At 48.5% G+C, this 25,746-nt stretch overlaps 2 protein-coding genes across 5 annotated transcripts in view; one reads left to right on the plus strand and one right to left on the minus strand.

Annotated features, from left to right (window-relative positions):
• SNRK (SNF related kinase) overlaps nt 1–12,984 on the plus strand; it is a 58,771-nt gene extending 45,787 nt beyond the window's left edge. For all 3 annotated transcript variants that reach the window (XM_059390691.1, XM_059390692.1, XM_059390693.1), the window contains 3 exons: nt 2,517–2,729; nt 4,993–5,127; nt 9,090–12,984. In XM_059390691.1, coding sequence (XP_059246674.1) covers nt 2,517–2,729; nt 4,993–5,127; nt 9,090–10,281 — 1,540 coding nt within the window. In that variant the 3' untranslated portion in view covers nt 10,282–12,984. The remainder of the gene's footprint in view (nt 1–2,516; nt 2,730–4,992; nt 5,128–9,089) is intronic.
• Nucleotides 12,985–22,375: 9,391 nt separating this feature from the next.
• ANO10 (anoctamin 10) overlaps nt 22,376–25,746 on the minus strand; it is a 234,543-nt gene continuing 231,172 nt past the window's right edge. For both annotated transcript variants that reach the window (XR_009402432.1, XM_059390695.1), the window contains one exon: nt 22,376–22,989. Coding sequence is in view for 1 of the 2 variants with exons in the window: in XM_059390695.1 (XP_059246678.1) it covers nt 22,924–22,989 (66 nt within the window). In the remaining variant the exon portion in view is untranslated. The remainder of the gene's footprint in view (nt 22,990–25,746) is intronic.

Below are 25,746 nucleotides of genomic sequence, written 5' to 3' on the forward strand. Positions count from 1 at the left end.
GGGGCAGAGTTTCTGCTGAGCAGGGAGTCCCCTATGTGAGGCTCAATCTCAGGACTTTGGGTTCACGACCTGAGCCGAAGGCAGACGCTTAACTGACTGAGCCACCAGGCGTCCCTATATGCTTAATTTAATAAAATTGATAGTTAATCCTTATCTTTATGTCTTCCTGAACAACACAAAATCCTTAGGACAGTTTACCATTCAATATTTTCTATCTCCACAAATTAAACTGTTATTATTATAATTCTGTATAGTAAAAATATTGTTTAGAATTACCCAGACGCTTGATTAAAAACTTTGTATATTCCTCCACTTGGGATCACATTCTTCTGCTAATATTATACCCTTTAGAATTCCTTTGAGGAACGTTTGTTTATTGGTGATCGACTTCCTCAGTTTTTCATTGAAAATCTGTTTATGTTACATATGCCCTTGAAAGTTTCATTGAGTGTAGAATTCTAGGTGTGGACAGTTTTCTCTCAGGTTATTGAGGATGTTACCACACTCTTCTGATATGTCTTGTTGCTTTTGGGATATCATCTATTCGTGTTGTTATTGTTCTTGCTCAGGTGATTGTCTCTTCTCAGGCTGCTCTAAGAGCTTCTATTCATTCTGCTTAGGATGTGTTAGGCTTCCTGGGTCAGGATTTGTGTTTGTCCATGAATTTGGAAAATCTTTAGCTATGATAATTTCAAATATAGTTTCTTGCCCATTCCTTTATTCCCTTCTGGAACTCTTGATTAGATATATGTTAGGTATTTTCACTCTCTCCTCCTTGTCTTTTCATCTCTTCATATTTTCTCAGTCCACTGGTGCAGGGTTATTTCCTTGGCTCTGTCTTCCAATTCATTAATTCTCTTTCTATCTAATTTAAAAAATTTACCTATCGCTTTTTTTTTTCAGTCTTTTGTATTTCACGCTTCTCCATGTCTTAAACATATACAACACAGTTGTCTTCTGTGTCTGAAAATTTCAGTATTTGAAGACTTTGCATTCTGATTTTGCCATCATGTATTACTAGTTTTTGTTAGTACTGATTTCCTTGATATTTTTTGTCTATGAGGTCATATTCCTTATAATATTATTTGGGAAGTTCCTTTAAGTTATGTTCCTAGGGAAAGGTTTTACATTTCCTTCTCTACTCTGGTTACTTAGGAGCACTCCAGCTTTAAAACCACCTGAATTAACTTCTTCCTGACATGTACCACACAGATATCATTAATTTGGACCACGAATGTGTGTGAGGACCAGCGTGTGGCTAGAAATTCTTAGAAGAGATTTCCCTGCCTCACATCCACAGCCACTGTTGAGGCAGGCAGTTTTCCTTCTTGATATCGTAACAGATTGGTTTCTCATTTCTCATTCCCCCTGCCACTGAAGCTGGGACCCTAGTTCTTTATGAGGGCTCTAGTTGTACTCCCTGCCTACACATTATATTCTGGTTTTTGCACTCAGTATAGCTTTCAAAACCAAAGCAGAAGCCTTCGGGTCAAAGGTTAGCTTTGTCATTTGCCTCCTAAAATTCCTGCTTTTTTTTTTTTTTTTTTTTTTATTCATTTATTTGTCAGAGTGAGCACAGGCAGACAGAGTGGCAGGCAGAGGCAGAATGGAGAAGCAGGCTCCTGCTGAGCAAAGAGCCCGATGTGGGGATGTGGGACTCGATCCCAGGACGCTGGGATCATGACCTGAGCCGAAGGCAGCGGCTTAACCAACTAAGCCACCCAGGCATCCCCTAAGATTCCTGCTTTTATTTCGTTTTTTTTCCTGTTGAGTCTGCTTCCTTCCATCCCTGTGTGTGTGTGTGAGTGTGTGTGTGTGTGTGTGTGTGTGTATTTTTATTTTATTTTGTTTTATTTATTTATTTTTCCCCACACACACAATGCATTTAAACAAAATATATGTTTAAAAGCCTGTGGCGTTGTGATTGTTTCCATCAGGATCATTTATTCTTTCTGAAGCAGAAGTTGGCTCATGCACTGTATTTTGTATGTCACCGTTGATCATTATATCTGGTTCTGGCTTGCAGCTAAGGCACAGTTAATTAAGCAACGGATGTTAATATCTAGAGCTAATTCCAGATGATAGGAAGCTGTTTGGCTTACCAGTATATCTGGCAGTTGTGATTTTCTTTCTTTCTTTCTTTTTTTTTTTTTTTTTGTAAGATTTTTATTTATTTATTTGACAGAGATCACAAGTAGGCAGAGAGGCAGGCAGAGAGAGAGAGGGAGGAAGCAGGCTCCCTGCTGACCAGAACCCTGAGATCATGACCTGCGCCAAAGGCAGAGGCTTTAACCCACTAAGCCACCCAGGTGCCCCTGGCAGTTGTGATTTTCTATTTATGAAACTGATGGCACTAAATTTTCTTTATTACCATCTGCCACACTACCACCACCACTAGTGGGCCTAACGAAATTTGATGGCATAAGTATAGGAAAGAATTCTGATTAATAAAATAATCCACCATTACTAAGCCCTGCCAACAGTTTGCTCTAACAGTGGACTTACTTCCTTTCCAGCCTGATCACACGGATGCTACAGAGAGATCCCAAGAGAAGGGCCTCCTTAGAAGAGATTGAAAATCATCCTTGGCTTCAGGGAGTGGACCCTTCACCAGCAACAAAGTATAACATCCCCCTCGTGTCGTACAAAAACCTCTCAGAGGAGGAACACAACAGCATCATTCAGCGCATGGTGCTCGGGGACATAGCAGACCGCGACGCCATTGTGGAGTATGTCAGCACTCACCAGCACGGGGCCATGGGTTTAGGATTCTTGGAATGGTCTCTCCTCTTAGCTTGTCAGGGCCTGCAGACACTTTAATGAGTAGAGTTCCCAATTGGCAGAAGTCATGTCATTTATTTCTGGAGTTCCTGTCTCATTGGTTTTATTGTTGTGTTGTTTTTATTTTTATGCTAGTGAATAAGTACACCATTGCTGGGTGGTGTCATCAAATGCTGTGGCCTCTCTTCCTTCCTGTCGGGGTGGATTGGAGTAGCTACTTTTGTATCTCAGTACACGTCTTTTCCATAGCAGCATCTTCATTGTTGTGTCTCCCTCTGCTCCCCACAGTGAGTGGAGAGAATGGGGCAGACCACAGTCCTCTAATTGAGGGGTCGACACATGGGACTGGTCACACATTGTTGTAAGGGAAGTTTTAGTGGACTGCAGTCATGCTAGATGCCTTGGGTATTGTCTTTGGCCACATTGTGCTACAGTATCAGAGTAATTGTGAGAGAGACCACAGACCCACAAAGCCTATAAAATGTTTACTTTCTGGCCCTTCAGAGCCCTTACTGGAGCAACCTGCCACCCACAAGATACAAAATTGTTAATTAAGTCATTTAAAACCAAAGCCAGTTTTTAATAATCTGAGAAGTTTGGAATCAAGGATAATACAAAGATGCAGTTGCTTTGTTTTAGTAATGATTTATTTCTATAAGAGGTCCTGTCTAGAAAATCATGAAATATTTCCACAAATGAAAAGTCAAAGTGTTCAAGAAACCTGTTGAATGAAACCATCAGGTATGATGAAAAGAGGAGTTACTCAGGGCGGAGTGGTGGGGAGGCAAAAACAAAAAACAAAAAAAACTCAGATTCAAAATTTTGGTTTAAGTACAAATTTCTGCAGATTTCCAGCTGCATTATGAGTTGTCATACTTAATGACCTAAATGAACAGAGAGAGCAGGACACTTGGCTGTGCCTGCCAAGGACACTTGTTTTAGCAATGTGTAGAAAGTGGTTTTTCATTTTGAGTGCATAGAAGGCTTATTTGTATCTCCCTGAATTGGCTCAGTGTTCTTAGCTTAAATGAATACATGCAGCGGTGTCATTTAGAACTATTTGATTCATGTCAATTCAATGTTGTATCTGCAGGGAGGGTCAGTCTCATTGGTTCAAGTGACTCCATTTGTATGTGCACTAGTGGGCAGGTGCACGGTGAAGCCTGAGCTGGGAGGCCCGAGCTCATGGCCTCCAGCTGGCCTCCGCTCTTGCTCGTGGCTTGCTTCTGTGCTCCTCCTCCTGAGCATGATGCCTCAACTCAAAGCCACGTGTTTTTGGTCCCGTCAGAAGAAGCCAGTGCCCTTAGCTGGTACTCAGCTTAGGAAACCACTCGAAGTCATTCTGAGCCCAGAGTTTCATCAGAGCTCTTAACTTTTAGAGCCTTGCACCTCAGTCTGCCCTGCCTCTTTAGCTGTGACTCCCCCCTGTTAATTTTGTGAAAAGGGATCCTTGTATTCTTTCCTAAGTGTTCATTTTGTATTTTCACTCACCATGACGGTTTCTGGGCCCTTATAGACCCTTTGTAGCACTCTTGTGCAGTCCTCAGGCCAGGCCAGCTGCGGGAGGATAGGTGGCCATGTGCCCCATGGGGTGGAATGTCCTGAGCTGGCCTGCAGGGTGCCTGTTCAGACTAGGGACTTGGAGCAATCTTCTGAAGTGGATAAACGAATACGCTGATTTTATTCAAAGAAGGGGCTAATGATATGGTCTCAGTTACACTAGTAATTCATTAAATGCAAAGGGTATAAAAAAAAAACTTACCCTTATTTTTCTTATTGATGCTAGTGTTTCAGTGCACATTCATACAGCTCATTTTGTACTTCTGATGGAATCAAGTAAGCCAACTTAATGAAAATGAACACTTTGACACAGATTAACGTTTTGTATAATGCATACATTCTTGGAAAGCTTCATCACCTTTTTTTGCATCGAAAATTGACATTCAGCTCAGCTGCTCTCGCATTTTGGATTTTTCTTATGAACATTTTTATGTAGTTGTTTTTTAGAATTTCATGAGTGATCTAAATAACTACTAGGTTTTTCTTCTTGTTTGTGGGTTTTTTTTTTTTTTTTTTTTTTTTTTTTAATTTTAAAGATTCCAGATCATTGGATTTTATTTGCTTGTATTTTAGTTGGGGGAAATGAGTTCTACTTATAAAAAAGCAAACTTGCTGATGTGGCTTACATTTATTCTCCCTTATTTTCCTCAGGGCCCTGGAAACCAACAGGTATAATCATATCACGGCCACTTACTTCTTGCTTGCTGAAAGGATCCTGAGGGAGAAGCAAGAGAAAGAAATACAAACCAGATCTGCAAGTCCTAGCAATATCAAGGCCCAGTTTAGGTGAGAAAAAAATCTTCACTGATTTTAGTAAGTTAACATTTTGAAATAGAGAACCCCTTTAAAAAATATGCTTCCTAATAACTCTTTGGGGCCTGAGAGTATAAACAGTGGTGACGGCCTCATTGGAGAGGCCATGCATGGGCTCTTCCTGTATGGGGAGTCTTGTTCCTTTGTCACCAAGGACACCTTCCTTCCTGGACTCAGGGGAGTGGGGCTGTGGCTGCTGGCCTGGCCAGGAAAACATGTTTTGAGAAGCAGCCTCAAGCAGAGTGTCAACTATTTTCATTAAACTCTTCCAGATCTTATATGTATTAATGTGTTATTTTCTTCAAGTTTTCTTTCCAGAAACAGGACCAAATTTTCCCTCTGTTACTTGAAATAATTTTTAAGAACATTTAGGGCATTTCTGTGCCTTGATATTATCTCAGGATTTCAGTGACTTGACAGATCAGCTAGTTGATTTATTGGCTGCTTGACCTTGAGAGATCACTTCACCTCTTTTTGACTCAGCTTCCTGGTCTGTGAAATGGGAGTATAATACATCCACCTCCTGAGCTGAACTCTAGGTGTTTGCTGTCACTGTTATGACTCTTTCACCACGACTGGTGTCTTCGGCCAAGTCATAAATATGCTCTACCCCATTTTTTCCTCCTCTCTTCCTCCCATTCCCTCTTTCCAACCTTGCTTTTTCTTCTGCCATATTAGCTTTCCATTTAAAAATCAAAGGATGAAAGGATTACATTTTTATATCACCACTATGAAAGTTCTGTAGAATTTATCTTTCCCTCTTCAGATAAAGTAATCTGTGGAAGTGTAGTGATTCAAAAACAAAAGGATGTTCCCAATTCTGAACATTCTCTATGTGTACATCCATATACAAATATCTGTGTGTGAATATATAATAATAATTATTTAAAATAGGCAGAAAGCCATTGGATTTAAATTACTTACAGTCAGCTTACCATGTATATAGGTTGTTACTTGGGATGCAGGAACAGAGAAGAAAAAAAAAAAGAAAAGAAAAAGCATTGCTGGGTGGCCAAAGAATAAAGATTTAGAAGTCTAGAACTGGAAAGTTGACTTAGTAACTTCATTTAGATCCTAGATGGAGGCTTTTTGTAACGAAACCTAGGCAGGCTGCCTGCTGTCTGTGTGAAGAAGACTGCATTCCAGGGAGCCAGGGACTCGGGCTTGAGACCAACCAGGATGGTGACTTCAAGTCGTGAGGTCATCCTAGTCCTGACCTGAGCCCCCCGATGGGGAAGAGCACAGTCACCACACATCAGGCCACCAAGTCTGGAGTCAGTCCAGCCTTAGAGAACAGAAAATTTGGATTTGAGCCGTTTTTGGTGGAACAGATCAGAGCTCAATCTAAAGTTGATCACATATGTAAATGATTCAAGTTGGTTGTCCTTATTATAAAAGCTATATAAAAGTCCATGGAGGTTATAAAGAAATATCAGAGCCTTCCCTCGAGTTTTCCTTTTATCTCCTGGGTATACCAGAGTGGAGTGGGCCTCGACTCCTCCCGAGCCCAGGGCAGGTGGCGCATCTGCTTCCTTGCCTTCTTTTTACTGTCACTTTGACTTTATTATCAAAACCCTGGACCTGAATTAGTTCTGTCAGTGGACATGCCTTTAGGTCAGAGTGATCTGGGGCTCAGGACCCTGGACTGAATCAGGAGACAGATGTGGAAGCAATCGCAGCTCTTCAGGGTGGGATAGGCAGGGTGAGCCAGGGAGCCACAGCTGCAGAGAGAGCGCCTCCTTTGGGTCCTGCTAGGGTGGACCCGAAGCATGGCATGGCTTGCGTGTTAGCAGAGGACCCCAGCACCGGAGGGCTTGGTGCCAGCATCCTCTCTGGTCCCAGGAAGTGAGGAGAGTCCCTGAGGCTAGACTAGAGGCCAGGCTGGGCAGCAGCCATTCAGAAGCTTTCAAGGTTGCCCCCGGGGATGGGGTGGGGGGGCGCGGGATGGTAGCCTTGGGACCCAGCCTGCATGACCTTGGGGGAGGATCATGGTGCCAACTTGTGGAGAGCTGAGGGGATGAAGTGATAAAGTGCATTCACCCCTGTCTGGCTCTCCCCGCAGTGCTGGCGCGGAGAAGCGCTCAGGCCCTGTGAATTGTTCTGTCCCCCGTGACTCCTCTGTAATTCTTGTTTAGCCGTCTCTCCTCTCTTGTCAGGCTAAGCCATAATTTGCTTACAGTGTTGTGGCAGCGGAGATCACATACTTCATTTGGCACACATGTAGCTCAGATGTGTGCTCGGTTATGTGAGCAGTTAAATGGCTCGACTTACTCCTGTAAATCAGAGCCATTGGTTCAGAAGTGGCCCGTGGAGGAGCCAGCCCAGTGGCCATACCCACCCATCCTGTTTTGGGGGGTGGGCTCTGAGAACGGTTTTGGCTTTCTTTTCCGGTGGGGTAGGAGGTGGGGAGAGAAGAGCCTCCACCATGTGTGGGCCCGCTCAGCCTGGATGGCGCTGGCTGCCACTCTGGCGGGTCAAACACAGTCGGCACCTGGGCCCCCACCAGTGCAGGGTCCCCAGGTTGTTTGCGGGCGTGAGGGGCGGGGCTGCTCTTCCAGAACCTGGTAGTGCCATTCTCCAGAGCGAAAGGCATAACCAGGGCTTTGTGCATTTGTGATGATGGGGGCAGATGACTTGTGTAGAGACACTTAATGACCTCAGAGACATTATCCAACACTCAGCTTTTAAGAACTTTGTCCACTGCATGGACAAAGAGGAGGACGCTTTGTGTTGGGGGAAAGATGTCTGTTGTAAATTCCTGTGAGTTTTTCAGAGCTATAGATTTAATTGGGTTTTACTTGTAGGGTAACATAATTGGTGTGAAACGAAAGTGTTGTAGTGTGGAAGTAGCTGTTTTAAAGATCTCTGGCATCTACTATTCCCCTGGACAGAGAGGACAGTGAAGAATTCCAAAACAGGCTAGAGACCTCATGTTTAAAAATATTTTTCTTTGGCTGCCAAGCAATGTTCTTATTACTTGGGTGACACTAGACGGGAGAGTAAAATCAAAGTTTAAATAATTGTGGATTTGTTACTTACTACACTTGGGTGGACATTTAAAAATACATGGATTCATATTTAGCATCATGTTTTTTTTTTTTTTTTTAAAGATTTTATTTATTTATTTGACAGAGAGAAATCACAAGTAGATGGAGAGGCAGGCAGAGAGAGAGAGAGAGAGAGAGAGAAGCAGGCTCTCTGCTGAGCAGAGAGCCCGATGCGGGACTCGATCCTAGGACCCTAAGATCATGACCTGAGCCGAAGGCAGCGGCTTAACCCACTGAGCCACCCAGGCGCCCCGCATCATGTTTTTTTAATTGGTGAAGAAGAGTTGTATGTATGCCCATGTACATTGACTTTTTTTTGCTGTATTCCTATGCTTAATCCACTGAACTATTTCCATTTATTTTTATAAACAAAACTTTTACACCATCCTGTCATATCTGGAAGACTGGGAATTTCAGGTGAATTATATATATATATTTTTAGGTGAATTTTATTAGCAAACCATAGGCCTTCAAATTTTGTGACCTAAGACCCAGAGGAACAAAATGTGTGGTGTTTTGGTTTTGCTTTGGTGATCTCCCTTGTGCTTTTTAAAATTATTTTTCTTGTGGTAAGACTCATATAGGGAAGATGGAGTATAGCTCTTGGCCCTCTTGTCGTGACAGCTCTGATGAAGTTTTTAATCTGCCTGGTTAGCCACAGACTGAGCCATGTTTCAGAAGCACGTGTGCCCTGCTGCTGTCCTTTCTGATCTTTATAGGATGTTGAATGGGTTTGTGAAGCTGCTATTTCTTTTCTTTTTTTCTTTTCTCTTTTATATATTTCTTTTCTTAGTCTGTGGATTTTGCCCTAGTCAGTGTTACGTGATGTAGTTTGAGTAAAGTCTGCATATTATTACATGGCTTTCTTCTTCCAATCTGTTTACACAGACAGTCATGGCCCACCAAAATTGATGTACCCCAGGACCTTGAGGATGATCTCACGGCCACTCCTCTGTCCCATGCGACTGTCCCTCAGTCTCCTGCTCGGGCCGCTGACAATGTCCTCAATGGCCACAGGAGCAAAGGCCTGTGTGACTCGTCTAAGAAGGACGACCTCCCTGAGTTGGCCGGGCCGGCGCTCTCCACAGTGTCCTCGGCGAGCTTGAAACCCACAGCCAGCGGGCGCAAGTGCCTGTTCCGCGTGGAGGAGGACGAAGAGGAAGATGAGGAGGACAAGAAGCCTATGTCACTCTCGACACAAGTGGTTCTGCGCCGGAAGCCCTCAGTGACCAACCGGTTGACGTCAAGGAAGAGCGCTCCTGTCCTCAACCAGATCTTTGAGGAAGGGGAGTCTGATGACGAATTCGACATGGATGAGAACCTGCCCCCCAAGCTGAGCCGACTCAAGATGAACATCGCCTCCCCTGGCACGGTGCACAAGCGCTACCACCGCAGGAAAAGCCAGGGCCGTGGCTCCAGCTGTAGCAGCTCAGAGACCAGCGATGACGACTCCGAAAGCCGGCGGCGGCTGGACAAAGACAGCGGCTTCACCTACTCCTGGCACCGGCGGGATAGCAGCGAGGGGCCCCCTGGCAGCGAGGGCGATGGCGGGGGCCAGGGCAAGCCAAGCACTGGCAGCAGCGGTGCGGACAAGGCCAGTCCGAGCGAGAACAATGCGGGCGGGGGCAGCCCTGCAGGTGGCTCGGGCAGCAAGCCCACCGGCACGTCGGGCAGCACGCGCCGCTGCGCTGGCCCCGGGCCTGGCGAGCTGGTGCAGAGCCTCAAACTCATGAGCCTCTGCCTTGGCTCCCAGCTGCACGGCGGCGCCAAGTACATTCTCGACCCACAGGGCGGCTTGTCCTTCTCCAGCGTCAAGGTCCAGGAGAAGTCCACGTGGAAGATGTGCATCAGCTCCACGGGGAATGCGGGCCAGGCCCCGGGTATGGGCAGCATAAAGTTCTTCTCTGACCACGTGGCAGACAGCAGCACTGAATTAGAACGGATAAAGAGCAAGAACCTGAAAAATAACGTGCTACAGCTACCTCTGTGTGAAAAGACCATCTCTGTGAACATCCAGCGGAACCCTAAGGATGGGTTGCTGTGCGCCTCCAGCCAGGCCAGCTGCTGCCATGTCATCTGACTGCAGCCCGCTCTGGCCACTGGGCACTCTTCCTGCTCGGAGCGGTGAAGACTGGCTCGCTTCACTCTTCTCTTTTTGGTTTTACTCTTTAAAGTGGGCGTTAGGAGCAGTTATTTATTACCTTTTCATTTGTTCGCCTGACGATGTGACAATGCATGGTCTTTGTGCATGCTGCGAGACACTTCTTTTCCAGCCGAGAAGTCTGTTGTGTAATTTTTACATTTATAATTTTAATGTGGATGATCAGGATTAAATTAAAATGTATATTTGGAACCTAATATAAATGGAGCACTTAGAAATTTGATGTTCTGCACTTAATCTAGAGAGAAAATGCTTTTGTTTCCTTGTGAAAAATCTAAATTCCTGTCCTGACCTTCTATGCTAACGGGGACTCCGTGTTCGGAGGCACACTCTGTGGTGTCTGAGACAGAACCAAAGCAATAACGTTGTGATGCCGACAGGCCTGGAGCCTGTGAGCGCATGTGCGCCCCACCTTCCGAGGCCTGTGCAGAGCAGAGTACAGCGGGGGTCTGCACTGAGAACCTTAAAACCATGATTTCAACACACCCACACCTGTTTGTCTTAAACTATAGTGCGAAAACAAGTTTGGGCTCTTAAAATTTAACTGAAAAAGATTTTCTTGTTTTGTACTAGGTGATATAAAGTACTTAGATTTATAAGGCAGCTTCCCCCGTAGTGATAAATTACAAGCAGACAATCCTATTTTGTAATGTGATGAAGTGAACTGATGGTGTCTTAACTCTACTTATAGAGTGTATAGTCTGTGTAACAGAACAAAAAGATGCTCGGTGTAAATTCCTTCCTAGAGGGCACACCCTAGGCTTTCCTTTAAAACCATGTAGATAGAAGAAACTGTAGGGCCTAATACGGGAGCAAAGGTGCACACAGAGGTTGGCAAAGTCAAAACCCTATAAATGAAAAAAAACAAAAACAAAAAAAAAAACTACTGGGATTTGATTTTTAGGAGTTTGGTAATTAGGCTGTCTCTCTTGTTTTTTCCATTCTATGTCCTTTAGCTTAGTAAGCTATGAAAACTGGCTGGTCAAAAACACATATAAAAGACCAAAATTCACACATACAGCAAACAAAAATGCACAAAGCCTGCTTTGTTTTTTTTGTTGTTGTCGTTTTGATTTTTGCTTTTTTTTTTTTTTTCTGGGAGTGTTTTTCACTTTGCCTTCCTGCCAAAACAATAATCAAAGAACTCTTGCTTTAAACTATTCCTGTACAAAGACTACTTTGACCAGATAATCATCTTTCATGGCATTTTATCTTGTAAGACTCCGTATATTGCAGATTGCTAATTTTGGAAGGGGCCAGATGCTACTTTTTCAGGCTGTGCCCTGGGGGTCTTCAAAGCAACCCTTATCCACATTGGTGATAGGATGTGGCTGGGCAGAGTTGGGGAAGGGGGACCTTCCCACACTCAGCAGCTTTCCTTCATGGCTCTGAAGTGACAGTCACTTTGTCTGTAGAGTGGGCAGAGCACCAAAGGACTGCATTCCATTGGTCACGGTTTCTCCAAGTACACACTGACTCTGCTACTTAGGATTCATAGATTTTACTCAGAATTCTGAATTTCACAATATACTTACTAAACTAAGATGATACCTAAAATACTTATTTTGCTTTCTAGACCTAGGCTAGATATGTTTTAAGCTACAGCTCTAGTTCATTGTGATATTTATAATTGAAAGCTACCAGAAAAGATGTGTGGGTGAAGCCATAGAACATATTTGCTTGAAATTCTTGAGCAGGGATCTTATAAAGGGCCAGAAATAAGATGTGTGGTTCACATAGATAGTGAGCATAACATCTGTATTAAACGTAGGAGAGAAGTTTATAAAGGGCATTGGCAATAAATTCTTTGTTGCAGCTGTTTTCCAAGTAATGTAAATACTTCTTCCTGTGATTATGTATAGCCTTGGAATGGCACCTTTTAACTAACCCGTATGTGTTTGGTTTTCAATGGTTTTTTATATTCAGATGTATATATGGTGCTCACTTTAGGATCAGCAGTGTTGACTGTTTATGCTGCATAGCTGTATTATAGCCTTATTAGTTGTGTGTGGTTGGTTGACCCTCTGGGTATACAGATGTTAGTCTGAGTGGCGTCTTACTCATTTGTTCATAAGTGAATGATTGTGCATGTGTTGTATGTCATAGTATGTCGTCACATAAAAGGGAGGGAGCAAATAACCATTACATTAAGATAATATTGGACCAAACTATTTACTAGCTCTAAACAGTTCTTGTACCCCTTAACCTGTCTTCAGAAGTTGCATAGAGTTATAGTAGTGTGTAAATTAAATATTGTGGAAAAACAATTAGTCTTGTATTTTTCTGTATGTGTGTGTACATATATTATATATATATACACATATATATATACATATATATATATAAAATTATGTACTTCTGGCAATTCTATCTGTATTTAAAGATGTGACAATCTTGACACCGATTTTAAGAATAGCTGTGAGACTGAATCAAAGGAAAGATATCCCTACCAAGTTAAGAATTGATGTGTGTTAAGAGGGTACAGAATTATCAGCTGATTTGGTCAGTCACTTCCACTGCTGGTTGATTTTCCTCATTGTGTAAACATTGACAGGTATGTGACAAATGGGAAAAAAAAAAATCCAAATAATAAAGTGGCATATTGGTGTTCAGCAATATAAACCGCGTCCCATGTTTCTGTTTCTTCTGAACGTAACCTTGTACAGACCCAGCCTGGGTGACTCGCAACTTTGCATGTGCCATGCGCCTGCGCTGCCAGGTGTGACTGGAAAGATGTCATTGTCACTGTCCCTGCCTTGAACTTGGCCACAAGTCTCAGGTGGCCCCAGGCCGCATTAATTGTAATTTATTTCCCCAACTCATTGCTTCCATCACTTGGATTGTCACCATGCTCCCAGATAATGGAATAAACTGAAGCCATTAGAACTGCCACAGTCTTTCTCTTCACCCTCCCACCTTCATCTGAGTCGTCATGCCCTGCCCTTGCTCCTCGTTGTGTGATCCCAAGGTCAGTTCCCTTACTCACTTCTTGAGGCTTTATGGGGATGAGTGAGGCAGCCATGAGGACTACTCGTTCTTTTCTTTCTTGCACCATCAATCTTCACTTCACTGCTAGGTCACTCCTAACAGCAAGTAAAACAAAAGTGACTTTATTCCCCTACCTTAAAGAGATGTCTTTATTATTCTCGCTTATCTTTGCTCTTTGAACCCTTCCAATCAGTCTCTTGCTGCTGTCACCCCACTATAACTGCTTTGCTCAAGGCCAGCAGTGACCTCCATGTGCTAAAAACCAGTGGTCAGTTTTTAAAACCAGCTTTGAGATGTAATCCACATAGCACACAATTCACCAGTTGTACTATTCAATGCTTTTCACTGTATTCTGTTGTGTAACCATTACCGTAAAGCCAAAAAGAAATCTGTACCTGTTTGCACTTACTCCCTTTTAGCTCCCCACTGCAACCTTAGCCCCTGGTGACCACTAACCCCAGTAGTCAGCTTCTCACCCATGGTAGCATTTGATGAGTTGGTCACCCTTCTTCATAAACGTCATATTGTTCTGGACCCCAATTCCACCTCGCTGTTCATCCACTGGCTCTTCTCTCAACCTCTGAACTTGGAGTACCCCAGGGTTCATATCTGGATTGTTCTCTGCACTTTTTGTTGGTTATTCCATTCAGTCTAAAGTTTACATGCAGGTAGAACTGAAAAATATATGTAACCTACCTCCCAGGAACATGATTCCAACAACGTATTTGACTTATCAACATGGATGTGTCTAATAAGCACCTAAGTTTTTACATGCTCAAAACTTAAACATTCCCTTCAAATCCTTACCTTCTTAAAGCTTCCCTTCTCATCAGTAGTGGCTTTAAACCTTTTGCACAAGTCAAGAACCTGGGTATCCTTCCCTCATTCCAATATCCAAGCCATCAGCAAATCTTATGCACCATTCAAAAAAGGACCCGTTCTTACCGCCTTCCCTGCTAACACTCTAGTCCATTATGCCATCATCACAATTGGACAACTAAATGCCTCCTGGATGGTCTTGCTGCTTTTGCCCTTGCCTTTTTCTTATCTGTTCTCTGTACAACAGGTTGAGTGATCCTTTTAAAAGCTAGAGCATGTCATGTTTCAATGAAAGGTGTTTTCCAAATATTTGAGGATTTTCCACATAAGTTTCTGTTACTTATTTCTAGTGCAGGTCTGATTTGTCCAGAAATCATGCTTTGTATAATTGAAATCTTTTAAAACTTAGCAAAACACTTCTTATGGCTCAGCTAATGGCCTTTTTAGTGAATGTTTTTGTGAGTGCTGCAAAAGTGCAATTGTTGGTAAAGTGTTCTGCACATCAGTCCCAGTTGCTTATTAATGTCAGTCAAGTCGTCTGTATCCTCACTGATTTTCTGTCTCGTATCAGTTAGTGAGAGAGGAGTATTGAAATCTAGAATTGTGGGTTGGTCTATTTCTCCTTTTAGTTCTGTTGGCTTCATGAAATTTGAAGGTTTGTTGTTAGACACATACACATTTAAGATTGTTAAGTCCTCCTGATGGACTGACCTTTTTCATCATATTCAAATGTTCCTCTTTATCTCTGGTAAATGATTCTTTGTCATAAACTCTACTTTGTGCAATATAGCCACTTTAGCTTTCTTTGATTGCTGGGAGTATTTCTTTTTCCATCTTAACTTTTAACCTATCTGTGTCTTTATATTTAAGGTAGAGTTGTTTTGGTTTTGGGTGTTTTGTTTCCTTTTTATGGACAGCGTATAGTGGGGTCTTGCTTTTTTTTCCCTAACCTGCAAATCTTTGCCTTTTATTTGCAGTATTTTAGGTCAAGTACATTTAGTGTAATTATCAACATGGCTGAATTTAAATCTACGATCTTTCTGGTTTTCTATTTGTCTCATGTTTCTTGTTTCCCCCTCTTCACTATGTTGTTTTTGTTTAACTGAGCACTTTTTATTGGCTTACTGGTTGTACATCTTTAATTTTTTAGTGGTTGCTATAGGAATGGTTTTATATATATATTTATAGCACATTGTATTTATTTATGTAATATACATAATATATAGATTAGTAATATATATATATAACTGCAATCTACCTCATGTAGAATGTAAGAACCTTACAACTGTATTTCCACTCTCCTCTTTGTGCTATTGGAGTACATTTTATTTTTATATATGCATAAATATTTTTAAGTTTTCTTTCTAAAAGATAAAACAGAAGGGGGAAAAGTCTCTTTTACCCACATCTTACCAACTCCAGCATTCTTCACTTCTCTGTGTAGATCCACATTTTGGTATTTTCCTTCTGTCTTTAGAATTTTAAATTTTCATACAGTGCAGGTCTGCTGGCAATATATTCTATCTGCTTTTGTTTGTCTAAAAAAGTATTTTTACTTAATTCATGAAGGAAATTTGCATTGGGTATAGACTTATAGGTTGATTTTTATTGCAATGCCGGACAACACATTTTACATTGTTGAGTGCTAGACTTTTCTATTCATGTAAAAAGTGTTGGTTTTCATTTTGGCATAAAGTTACTTGGAAGCAGGGAGGTCCTTTGGAATTTTGCTTCTAGAATGTTTTAGGACAGATCCAGAGCTGTCTCTAGGGCTAATTTGACCCACACTGATACAATACGTCCTAAGCACTCCAATGAAGTGACAAGTCACTCCACTGGAGGACACATCAGACTTCAGGATGCACCTTGCCTTGCTGTCCCCCACATTTGCCCACGGGGCTCTGGGAAGGGATAGATGAAAAAGGGAAAGGGGACTTGAGGCCTCCTTGAGCTAAGGGGACCCAAGCACCTTGTTGACTGACAGCACATCATGTTTCTGAGGACCCCTGACTCCAGAACTGAGCACCTACTGGACACACCACTCCAAGCAGGGTGCAACATGGGTTGAGAAGTTAGGAGGAGAAAAAAATTGAATCTTGGTCCTTGTATGTTCATAATGCCCTTGAATCACACATGAGGATCCAAATTCATCCTAGATGAAGATCAGAGATGACATGTGACAGGGCACTGCTGGGAGGGTCCAGAGAGTTCCAAGGAGGGTGAGTCCAGGGAGGGAGTTAGAGTCAACCACCAGGGATGGAGAGCTGAAGAGCTGGGCAGATGCAAATCACTGGGCCCTGTAGGTGCCAGGAGCCAGCAGTGGACTTGGCTAAGGAGAGTCCACTTTGCTTCTTGCCTTCATCCTTTCACCAGGATGCTAATCGTTCCAGACTAGAGGAGTGAAAGAACTGGGAGTTGGAGGGCACAGCTGGAAGGAGTGGACTGAGCAGAAGGCATGCATGAAGGGCAAGTGAGACTGATTCAGTGCCTGTTGTGTGCGGCCCCAGGCTTGAAGGGTCCCCTCGATTTAATGCTCTGCTCCTAGTTTGTCATCTTGAAATTCTTAAAAACTTTCAAGCAAGGGGACCGCGTTTTCATTTTGCACTGGGGCCCCTTGGGTTCTGCCCCTGGCAGAGAGATTGCTTGCAGATCTGTATTACACAAGTATGGAAGTTCATCTCAACCTGGAGAAGGGGGGACTCTGGCAAGAGCACAGACCCTGAGGGAGCAGCAAAGGCCAGAGACAGGAACCTAGGCCACCTCCAGTGTGGGGATAAGAGAGAACATCGAAGAGGCAGGGAGCAGAGACCACTGACTGTGAGGCCAGCAGGTGAGCCTGAGATCTACTTGCTGAGGCCAAGTGGTCTGTGGATCAGCTCTGAGCACCAGAGGCTCCCCTGAGCTTGTGGAGAATGAGATGGAAGCAGGTTCTTGGAGGGCTCTCTGAGAAGAGTCTGGAGAGAGGCGGAAGTGGTAAAGTGAGCATGCGGGTGTCGCTTTGATCCGTCCCCACTTGAAGGACGGGCAGGCGGGTGGCCATTGCCCCTTCCTCACCATGTGGGCCCTGAAGCTCAGAGAGATAAGGGCCTGCCCAGGGATCTGGTTCCAGAGCTCGCTCCTCAGCTTGCCCACCTGGATAGCGAAAGGTGAGATCCCCTCGACATTACCTGTGACCTTCTAATACCAGCCAGCCGGGCAAAGCAGTATTAAGCCTTGACCTGTACGGTTCCACTTTCAACCACACTGGAGCTCGTACCTGACCTGTATATATGCATCTTGTTACCTTTCTAATGCCTGAAATTTCCAGATTGGGAGGCACAGTTGGTCCTAGGGGATTGTGGACCTGTAGGTAGGACCAGACTGGGCAGCTTATCACACACCCTGTGAGGCGAGATCATTTAGAGTCAAGGCTGAAAGCTGGTCTCGAGACATTTCCCCAGGAATTTCAGCCGGCTGCTGCTTCTCTAGACTGAATGCCTAATCCCTGGGGCCTGCCATCTGGGAGGAAGTGCCTCTTGGTCCCCAAGATGCCCGAGGTCTGTTAGGAAACCGGACCTTCGGTGTGTTTGTGTAGAAAGCACAGCAACAACCAGGACTGATGGACACGCAGGTTAGGGGAAGCCTGCCTCGTCAGTGGGTTGGTTCTAGTGGTTGATGCAAACCCCAGCCCGCATCCTCCCTTCAGTAGTGGCCCAGAGGTGTGGTGCTGCAGAATGGCTTCCAGCGGTCTGGAGGCCCCAGGGCTGGCGGTGCCTGGGGTAGGAGTGTGGGCAATGAGGAACCGCAACCCGCCCCCTGCCCCACCTGCGGTCGTTCTTGCCATGCTCCAGGTCTCCCCGGCTGTACCGGGCTGCCTACACCCACGATGGACAAAGCCTGGGGGGCCCGTTTTCAGCCTTGCCTCAGCCTCTGCCAGAGGGGAGATATAATTGGTTTCCCTTTTTCAAGCCAGACAGCTGTGCAAAGGGAGGCATGTCCCTGTGTCTACACTGGAGGTGCCTTCTGGTTAATTATTCAGCACTCTGCCATGATTTCCCTGGTGCTGAACAGCCCTTTAAAGTGAGGATTCAGCCTCAAGGCTGGTTGTGCCCACCTGGGCCTGTCTGGGGACAGCTGTGGGGTTCTGCTCCCCCCGAGGGGCAGCAGACCTAGACTAAACCTGGCTGCGCCCCCTGTGTCCTCCTTCCTGGCCTCGGAATGATCAGGGTTAGGGAGAGAGGACAGTGAGGGGGGAATGGGCCATGTGCTCTGGCCACTTTGTGCCCTGTGTCCCCCTTCCCCAGGCTAGAGAGGAGGCCAGAATGCCTGCGGGCCCTGTGTCATCAGCGTGATCCATGCCACACACAGAGCATGAGGCCGCCATCCCTTTTGGACTTGTTTACTCATCATGTGAAGCCCATATACCAGTCAGCAAAGAGATCAACACCCCCGTCTTCTCCTAACCAGCCCAAATGTCCCAGGGGCCTGTAGCAGGCCGGGGCACATGGGGGTCCCCACAGCTGGCACCCTGGGAGTTGGGAGACCTCTGGACCACCTCCTATTCAGGCCCCGGGGCCCCGGTGGTGGGTGGGGAAGTTCCCCACCTGGCACCATGCAGACAAGGAATGGGGGAAGGAAGCTGGCTACTTCTGGGGAAAAACCAGAAAGGCCTCTGCCCCAGCTGTGGTTCTCAAACCTCAGTATGAGTGGCGTTGACTGCGGGCATCTTCAGAGATGCAACTCTGGGGCCAACCTGTTCATATCCTTGTCCTCAGGCCCAAAGGGCAGGGAGCAGGGCACCTGCTTGAACAATATCCAGGGGCTACATTCATGGGGTCAGTGGAGGGGACACAAACATCCTCTGAGCAACTTAAGCCAGTCCCACCGCCACAGGGCCCAAGTCCTCGCCTCACTGCCCATCCGGGATGGGTCTGGGTGGGGCCCCCTGGCTGGCTTGCCAGTGTCCCATCGCCTTCCCAGGTGCCCACTTCTGCATGAATGAGAAGACCATCACTGGGCCTTCAACAGGACCAGAAAAAGTGTCTTCCTTCCCCTGAAAAGGCCGTGGTCCCTCTTGTGACTGGGACTAATGGATGATCCCAAGCTGAAGGATACACAGCTGCCCTGGCTCGGGGGCCCCGTCTTTCCTCCAGGCTCCGGTGGCCTCCTGGAGGTGCTGGGGGCTCCAGGCTCATGCCCCCCACTCTTCAAGCCCCCCTAGGGGGAGTGTGGGGGACAGGGAGCCAAGCCTGGCCTGCTTCTTCAGACTTGGCCTTGTTGCCTGCTATTGGCCAAGAGTTGGGGCCAGGTACTGTCCTCGCAGGGTCGTGGGATTCTTGGAGTAACTCAGCTGGAGGATCCCAGGCCTTCTTCCTTCTGTGGCTAGTTTCCTGGGGGAGAAAGCGTGGGAGCTGCTGAGGAGAGCGCGGGAGGCGGACAGCTCTGTGCCGGCTGTGGTAGTATCCTGGCAGTTGCGGGCCCACGAGCAATGTGGAGAGTGGCTGCACTGCTAGGGGAACCCTGTGTGCCTCAGCTTCCTCATCTATAAAAGAGAACAATATAAGGAAACCGAGGCCCGCGTGGTGTGTCAGGGAGGGCAGTGGGCTCCTGGCCTCCAGCTTCATCGTAGGGCTGGGTATCCCTAGGTATCCTGGCTTCTGGTTTCCTCCCCTAAGCCACTAATATAAAGAGTTGTCCTCAAGTCTGAGCGTCTGAGCTGCTGCTGAGGAGTGGGGCAGTGAGGCCTTCAGGAGGGACAGGAAGGTCCACACTGTCTGACTCCCTCTCCCCAAGGCTGCAGCCAGGGGCTGGACTCGGCCAGCAGAACCCCGGGCCTCATCAGAACGACACTCCAGGGTTTCTGTGGCACCTGTGTGGCGTGTGACAGCTCAGCTGTCTGCTGGGGTGCCCAAAGATGTCCCACAGGGGGTGTGAGGAGAGTTGGGCTAAGGCGTGATCCAGGCCATGGCCAAACCGTACCAGGGTCAAGGCCCACTGACAATCTATGGGCTTAGGGACAATCAGCATCCCAGGGCCTCAGCGAGGGGAGTGGGGTGGATGGTGGGGAGCATCGGCCATGGGGAAAGACTGCTGGGTGCCTTCCCCAGTGGGGTGTGCAGAGCCTCCTAGCGAGTTGGGGCAGCAGTCCCCGGCCCTTTCCAGCCCAGCAGGGGCCATGGTCCCCTTGGGGCCGAAGTGTTTTTTCGCTGTCCTCCGGGAAAGCCAGGGCGACTAGGCCTGGGGTCCTGACACTCGGGTTCCACATCCTCTGCTGACCACAGTGTGGGCAACCCCTCTGCCCGCCCCTGAGAAACCCAGGGCTGGACTCCTGAGGTTCCTGCTTGTCTGAGCCTGATCCACCCATGGGGAGCTGCTGCTGGGGCCCGCGTTGGTGCTGCTCCCTCATGGGATGGCCAGACTGGGGCCGGCGACCCGGAGTCCACGTGTGTCAAGGCAGGTGGGGGCTTCCTCTCATGCTTGCTCTAGGGAATGGGTGGGCTGCAGACGTGGGAGCAGGGTGCTCACTCGCTGCCGTCCTCAGGGACACTGGGAGAACTGGGGAAGAGAGCAGGGAGGCCCGGGGCAGTGGGCATGAGGCGGGGCAGGGCTATGGCTTGCTCTGTAGGCGGGGGTCAGGCCAGAAACAAGAGAACAAATCAGCGGGCAGAAAAGTGGAGGGAGCAGCAGCGCAGAGCCCAGGCTGTGGCAAGCAGTGCTGGGTGGGGACAGGGCAGTGTGGTCCTCCATGTCTCTCTCCACTCAGGAGGATAAGGGACCCCAGAGAGTGGAGCAGTGAAAGGTCCTGGCATCTCCCATGTCTGCTCCTGAGTACCCTCCGTAAGCTGGAAGGCACGGAGCAGCTCTGGGGCCAGCAGGCCTACACAGCACCCCCTACCCCCCACCTCCATTTGACATAACCTGGCTGATCCCACGTCTAGCCTCTGTGTCCCTGTGGCCCCAGTGGAAGTGAGTCCTGTGCACCCTGGCCTACCCCAGAGGCACCGTTTGCCCTCAACAGGGCAGGCTGCACCCTGGTTAGGCACTGCGCTTCTGCCGGTGGTACCAAAGAAGGGCACAGGGAGGTTCCTGGGAGAGACTGCCTCCAGTGCAGGGACCCCCGGCTCTGCACGGGCACCTCACAGGGTGAGGAGGGCCAGTCTGGAGAGTGGCCACTTGCAGCTGGGAGCCCAGGGGCAGGGAGTTAACTCCTGTTCATGGTCAGGACCTGTGGGAGACCAAGAGCTGGTCCAAGGACCTTGTCGACACCTGCCCCTTCTGCAGCAAACACAGCACTCAGGCTAGACTGTGAGGAAGCTCCTGGGGACTCGGCTTACTGCCACAGCGGTGGCGGCCATTCACCAGGGCTTCAGAACCTGAGCATGTTCTAGAAAGTCTTCATCAAGCCTAGAACCACCACTGGATAGTAGGGCCCTGGAGTGCCTTAGACCAAGCAGCAGTTGGGTAGAGCCGACTCAGAGAGGTCCATGCTGACTTGGCAGTCTGGCAGGACCAATGTGACCACACTGAGGGGCAGACGGGAGTGTAAGGCCTTCCAGCCAACTGCTGAACGGGCCCACTGAGGCCATCTCCACTCTGAGGTGCAGGAGAGAATCAAGGCGCTTGGCTTCTGAGGCAGACAGGACTAGACGGTCCTCAGTCTCTTTCCCCAGCTGTTCTTTCCCTGGTGGAAGGAAGGGCCCATGGGTCTGTGGTGGCCCGTTGTGAGGAACATGGGCCCAGGCACAGAGGGTCCGACTGCTGCACAAGGCTGAGCCCGAGAGCTGGCAGGGAAAGGGAGCCAGGCTCTGCCCTCCTGGGTGGTCCTTGTGGTCAGACCAGGTAAGACACAGCCAGGGGAGCAGCCTGAGCTCCAGGGTTACCGCTTTTGTGCCTGTGAAAGAGGTGTGTGCTGCCCTCTGGGCACAGGCAGGGGGTAGATGGCACCCCTGGGCAGAAGCTCTCTTCTGTGGGGGGTGAGCCCACACCAGGGTGCCGGGTGCCACGGGCATGAAAGCAGCCCCAGGGGCCCTTGCATTCCCACGAGGGGACAGGCTCCAGTGGCAGCGGAACCTCCTGAGAACTGGCTGGGCCTGGCCACAGACTTTGGAAGTGGCACACAGGTGCCCAGCCTCCAGCAGAGCCCCACTCTCAGCTCAGAGCTCTAACAACCTGACTAGGGCTCGTTTCAGAAGGAGGGCCTTTTCAGTGCACGTGCGGTAAGCAGGAGTCAGAGAGGTATGTGTCGCCTTTAATAGCTCAGTTACTATGGTTTTTGTTGAGAAAGGGTCTGTTCACATACTGCAAAGGAGAACCAGGCAAGAGGTATCTGGAGCTGTCCAGGTGCTGGAAACACTGGCTCGCCCCTATCCCTCTGCACGGAGGTCCCGCAGGAAGCCCCCGCTCTTGGCCTGCTGGTGGCCCGCTGGTGGTGCGGTGGGCACACGCCCTGACCCGCTGCCCAGCCCCCAGGGCTGACCACCGCTGTGAGGGGCGCACGGGGAGCAGCAGTCCACTGCAAGCCAGGCTCTGGGCCTCGGTCGTGCTGCTGCAAGGGCATGGGGGCCCTTTGCAGGGACAGGAAGGAAGGGGGAGGCTGGGCGTGGGACTGGGAGGGGTTGGGTCTCAGCTCCCTTCTCCATGGCCCACACCGGGACACCGCAGAGGGGAGGAGGGGACTGCTGCTACTTGTGGCCATGCCCTGGGTCTGGGTTCAGGGGCCGCCATGTTGCTCCAGGTGCCCCTCTGCCCTCGGCTCAGGGTGGCCCGGGTGGGCGCTCAGGCCTCCTCCTCATTGCCTTCCCTTGAGTCCTCCTTCAGGTTCTGGGCCATGAGCTTCATTTGCTGTTGAGAGAACACAGAACAAGGAGTGAGCCATGCCAGTTTACATGGTGGCCCCCGGGAGGGAGGGACACAGACTCCTGCCCCTGCTGTGAGAGGCCCTGGGTGGTGGTGTCCCTTGAGCTCCATCACAGCACACTCTGTGGCCTGAGAAGCCGGGAAGTGGGGGTGCTCTGACACTGCCCATGGTCTCCCCAGAGTGCAGAGCCCCCAGTTCTGACCCTGAGGAGATGGGAGCCTGCAGGCATAGGCTGGGAACATCGTGTTGTGTGAACCTCCTAGCCCAGTGGGGAATCTACTGAGGCAGAAATGAGAAACAGCAGCCGGAATCTCCTCCTCCCTGGATCCCCAGGGCCGGGGGGAGGGGAAAGGGCAGAACAGGGGCCTAGAGCACTGACTTGCGGCCAAGTCCTTGCTCTGTGCCTGTAAACTTGGTGACCCTGGCAAGTGGACCTCTCTGAGCCTTTGTTTCCACATCTGCACGTGGGCAGCCACGGTGCATGTTTGCAAGGTTGACACGGGGGTCACTGAACATGAAGTCCCTGGCCCAGAGCAGATACGCCAGAACAACAGACATTTTCACCAGGCCTCTGACCCTAGGGCCACAGGACCATTCTGAGCCATTGAGCCATCCAGAGCCATCAGGGCCATCCTATGAAATCTCCCAGAGAGCCAGGCTGAGACGGAGGGGCAGCCTGTCAGGCTTGCAGAGAGGAGCCCACAGCCAAGGCAGCTGGGGGTGAGGAGGTCCTGCTGCTCCCAGTCCTGGGGCGCCCCTTGCCTGTCCCCAAGAACCCTATAGCTCCCAACCCCCTCTGTCCCGTGGGTGCTGGAAAATATGACTATAGCTCTGCCCTGTTTGTTGAAAAAAATGAATAACTCCTTTGGAATTTGGCTTAAAATACACACACTGATTTTTGATAACAGTTATTTACTTCTGGGAAAGACATAGCTCTGAGCACAAGCACTGCCGCTGCTCCAGGTAGCTGGTCCCTCTTGGGGGCCCCCAGCACCACCCAGGGCTGGACACAATGCCATGCTCTCTCTGTTTCAGGGAGAGGAGTCCCATTCATACTCTGGAGTCAAATGCCTCTGCCTCCTGATTCAACCCCGTTTCACCCAGTGAGAATCCTTTAGATCTGTAGTACCTCGGGGGACCCCCGTTCACTCCGGACAGTCACCTTCTCTGAGTCTAGTGGCTGCCCCTCCCCCCATAAGCAGTATAGGGGACTGCCTACACAGGAACAGGCTTCAGGGGATGGCTTTTATGGGGAAGGGGGCAGGTGGGTCACGGGGACCAGTGAACTCCTGCTGCACGGGCCACAGCATTTCCCCAAGCCTCCCCACAGGGGCCTACGCCAGCCTCAGGCCCCACGGCTACAGGGTCTACACAACCTTCAGCCTGCCAGGGTGACAGTGACCGCCTGATTTAGTTCTCAGGGCTGGAGAAGCAAAACTGCCAGGCCATGTGAGAGTCTCCCGGAAGTTACATAGTGCATCTGCTCCCTTTTCTGTGGCTACTAGCACTTCTTGTCCTCTAACAAGGCCACTTCTCCTGTTAACTGCCGATGTAAAACACAATCATAAGGTCACTGCTGACTCTTCTAGTTGATGTCAATTAACACTTAATGAGACCTTTTCAAATGTCTTTTTGTAAGAGAATATGAGTCTATTTCCTGATTTGACAAGCAGCCATAAGAAATTAAAGGCTAAATAACATTAACTAAACTAGAACTAGAATGAGGATAAACTATTCCCTAGCTTGTCATGGAATCTTCTAGCCAGGCCTCCCTAGCATTCTACATGGGGAGGTAAATCAAAGCGGGCTTTGGTCCAAAGGAGCCTGTGAGGCTCCCTGCAGGGTGCAAGCTGTTCTCCCATTGTGTGTGTGGCTATGCCAACAGGTGAAGGATCACAGAGCTGTCTTCAGATCTCTAAGGAGGGGGCGTCCTGCCCCACAGTGGCCAGGAGGAGGTTTATGTCTGACATGCCCTCTCCCCTGGATGACCCAGGCCAAGGTAGGCGCTTCACTCAGGACCGGGGAGGGATTCAGAACCCACCACCCCACCTGTGGCACTGCCCTGCTCAGGGTGGCTCCTGAGGACAGGGGATGTATGGAAGGTCATGGGCTATGCACACTGAGCTGCGCTACTGGGAGCAAAGGCAGGAATGCTGGCCAGGGACCCCACCATCCTGTCAAACCTCAGCCCAGGCAGCAGGAGTACTTGTCTCTACAAGTGCAGAGACCATGCCCCTCCCTCGGCTGGGTCTGGCCAAGCCTGCCCACGGCCCTTCCCCTCAGTGGTGGGTTCCTCAGGGCCTGATCTGCCTTGTGGAGTGTCCTGACCCCCACAGGAAACATGACCTATGGTGGATGGGAAGACTTGAGCTCCCCAGGCCTTTGCCAGTGTAGGGCTGAGCATCCTGGCTGCAAGGGGGGCAGATGCTTGGCTCGTCTCCTGCATCTCCTGTCCTCCCTGCCGGACGTGGTAGCCAGGGGCCGAAGCAGAACTTCAGACCCTATGGCTCAAGCCCAGAGAAACATCGCAGCAGTTTAGAAGAAACAAGCTGCAGCAGCCTGCTTGCCACAGAAGGAGACTTAAACTGGTTTTGAGGTCAGTGAGTGACAGCCAGGCCTGTCCTGTGCAAACGGGCAGGCCTCCGCCATTCCTCCACTGTGCCTTGAGACAGGTTCTCTCAGGTAAGCCAGCTGCTGTCCATTACTCACGGGGCTAGATCTCCTCTATCTGCAGTCATGAA

The sequence above is a fragment of the Mustela nigripes genome, chromosome 2 (assembly GCF_022355385.1).
Source record: "Mustela nigripes isolate SB6536 chromosome 2, MUSNIG.SB6536, whole genome shotgun sequence".
In the NCBI taxonomy this organism is placed as follows: Eukaryota; Metazoa; Chordata; class Mammalia; order Carnivora; family Mustelidae; genus Mustela; species Mustela nigripes.